The following is a 1,251-nucleotide window of genomic DNA, read 5'->3' as shown; positions in this document are numbered from 1 at the left end:
TTTGAAGCAAGCTTTGATCGTCTCCGTAGCATCCTTTTGTACCGGTAAAATCTGGCGGTGGCCTCCGCTGAACACCATTACCTTTCCGCCAAACGGTTCCAGTTCGTTCTTCATGATTTTCCGAAACGACCTGTTCACTGCCTCAAAGCAAGCTCGATTTACCCTTGGTGCTTCATCCCAGATGGTTAAACTCGCGCTTCGAATTAACTCAGATTTCTGGCTTTGCCAGGAAAGGCTGCATGTCGAAGTCTCTGTAAGTTTGAAGGGAATCTTGAACGTCGAATGCGCAGTATGTCCTCCGGTTAGCAGGGTAGCTGCAATTCCACTCGAAGCAACAGCGATGGCAACCTTACGTTCTATGCGAACGAGCCGGTATTTGCTCGAGCAGAAACGATTTCCCTGTCCAGCCCGGTCCATCCAGAAAGAATAGTTTCTCTCCTCCAATCGGTCCGTTCACAGCAGCAATGACTTGGTCAAAATCTGTCTCAGGTTCTTGCTCAGCTGTCTTGCCTGCTTTGCGACGTGCTCGAGTTCGTTTTGTGGGTACGCGTTAATCTCTAGTTCAACAACATCCGCTGACGCTGTTCCCTGACCATCCACTTCGGCGGAGATATCGTCGTAGTCGGTCAGCAGCGGAAGGCTATCCATTTCCAGTCGTTTTTGGTTCGAAGCCAAATAATCAGTCAAGTTCTTTGTGGTGTTGGAAATCCCACGTGAACGCTAGCTACTAGTGTAGATAGGTAGCTCCCACAACAAGACGACTACCAAAACGGCAAACTATCGTTCGGGCCGACCTGAAGACCTCAGTTCTGCCCTTGCACCGGGACAGACTGGACCTTGCAAACCACCTATATTGGCCAACCAGTGAAATTGATAACACACTACTAGCACGAGCAAAGCTAGCAGGTGTTTTGAATCCTCGTGGTCCCAACAGCGGAAGGGTACCAGGCACGGGTAAGCCTTTTACGAGGGCGCCGAGTGTTCAACACTCGACTGGAAGAATATACGGTAGGCACTACAAGCTCTCCCAACCGTGCAAAGAGGCACAATAAAGCCGTCACGTAAACCTTCCGATATGTAATCGGCCAGTACACTCTAAGTCTCTTGGCCTTGCCAGATGTACCCTCGTTACGGAGCTTCGAGTCCACCGACAGGCATAACACACTCAAACAAGCTTGACCAGACGCTTACCTTGAAGCCGGACTTCGCTCTGTGTGCTTGAGTGGAAATTCTGTTCTGTATTTCTGTTGC

At 50.0% G+C, this 1,251-nt stretch overlaps 1 protein-coding gene across 1 annotated transcript in view; it reads right to left on the bottom strand.

The window, feature by feature from the left end:
• PPTG_23304 (hypothetical protein) overlaps nucleotides 1-114 on the bottom strand; it is a gene marked incomplete at its 5' end in the record, with an annotated part of 1,057 nt that extends 943 nt beyond the window's left edge. Inside the window, one exon of the mRNA XM_008909713.1 lies at nucleotides 43-114. Within this exon, the coding sequence (XP_008907961.1) occupies nucleotides 43-114 (72 nt within the window). The remainder of the gene's footprint in view (nucleotides 1-42) is intronic.
• Between the last annotated feature and the right edge of the window lie 1,137 nt (nucleotides 115-1,251).

Source organism: Phytophthora parasitica (genome assembly GCF_000247585.1).
Source record: "Phytophthora parasitica INRA-310 unplaced genomic scaffold supercont2.35, whole genome shotgun sequence".
Taxonomy (NCBI): Eukaryota; Oomycota; class Peronosporomycetes; order Peronosporales; family Peronosporaceae; genus Phytophthora; species Phytophthora nicotianae.
The sequence above is the reverse complement of the archived record's forward strand: the minus strand, read 5'-3'. Positions and strand labels throughout refer to the sequence as shown.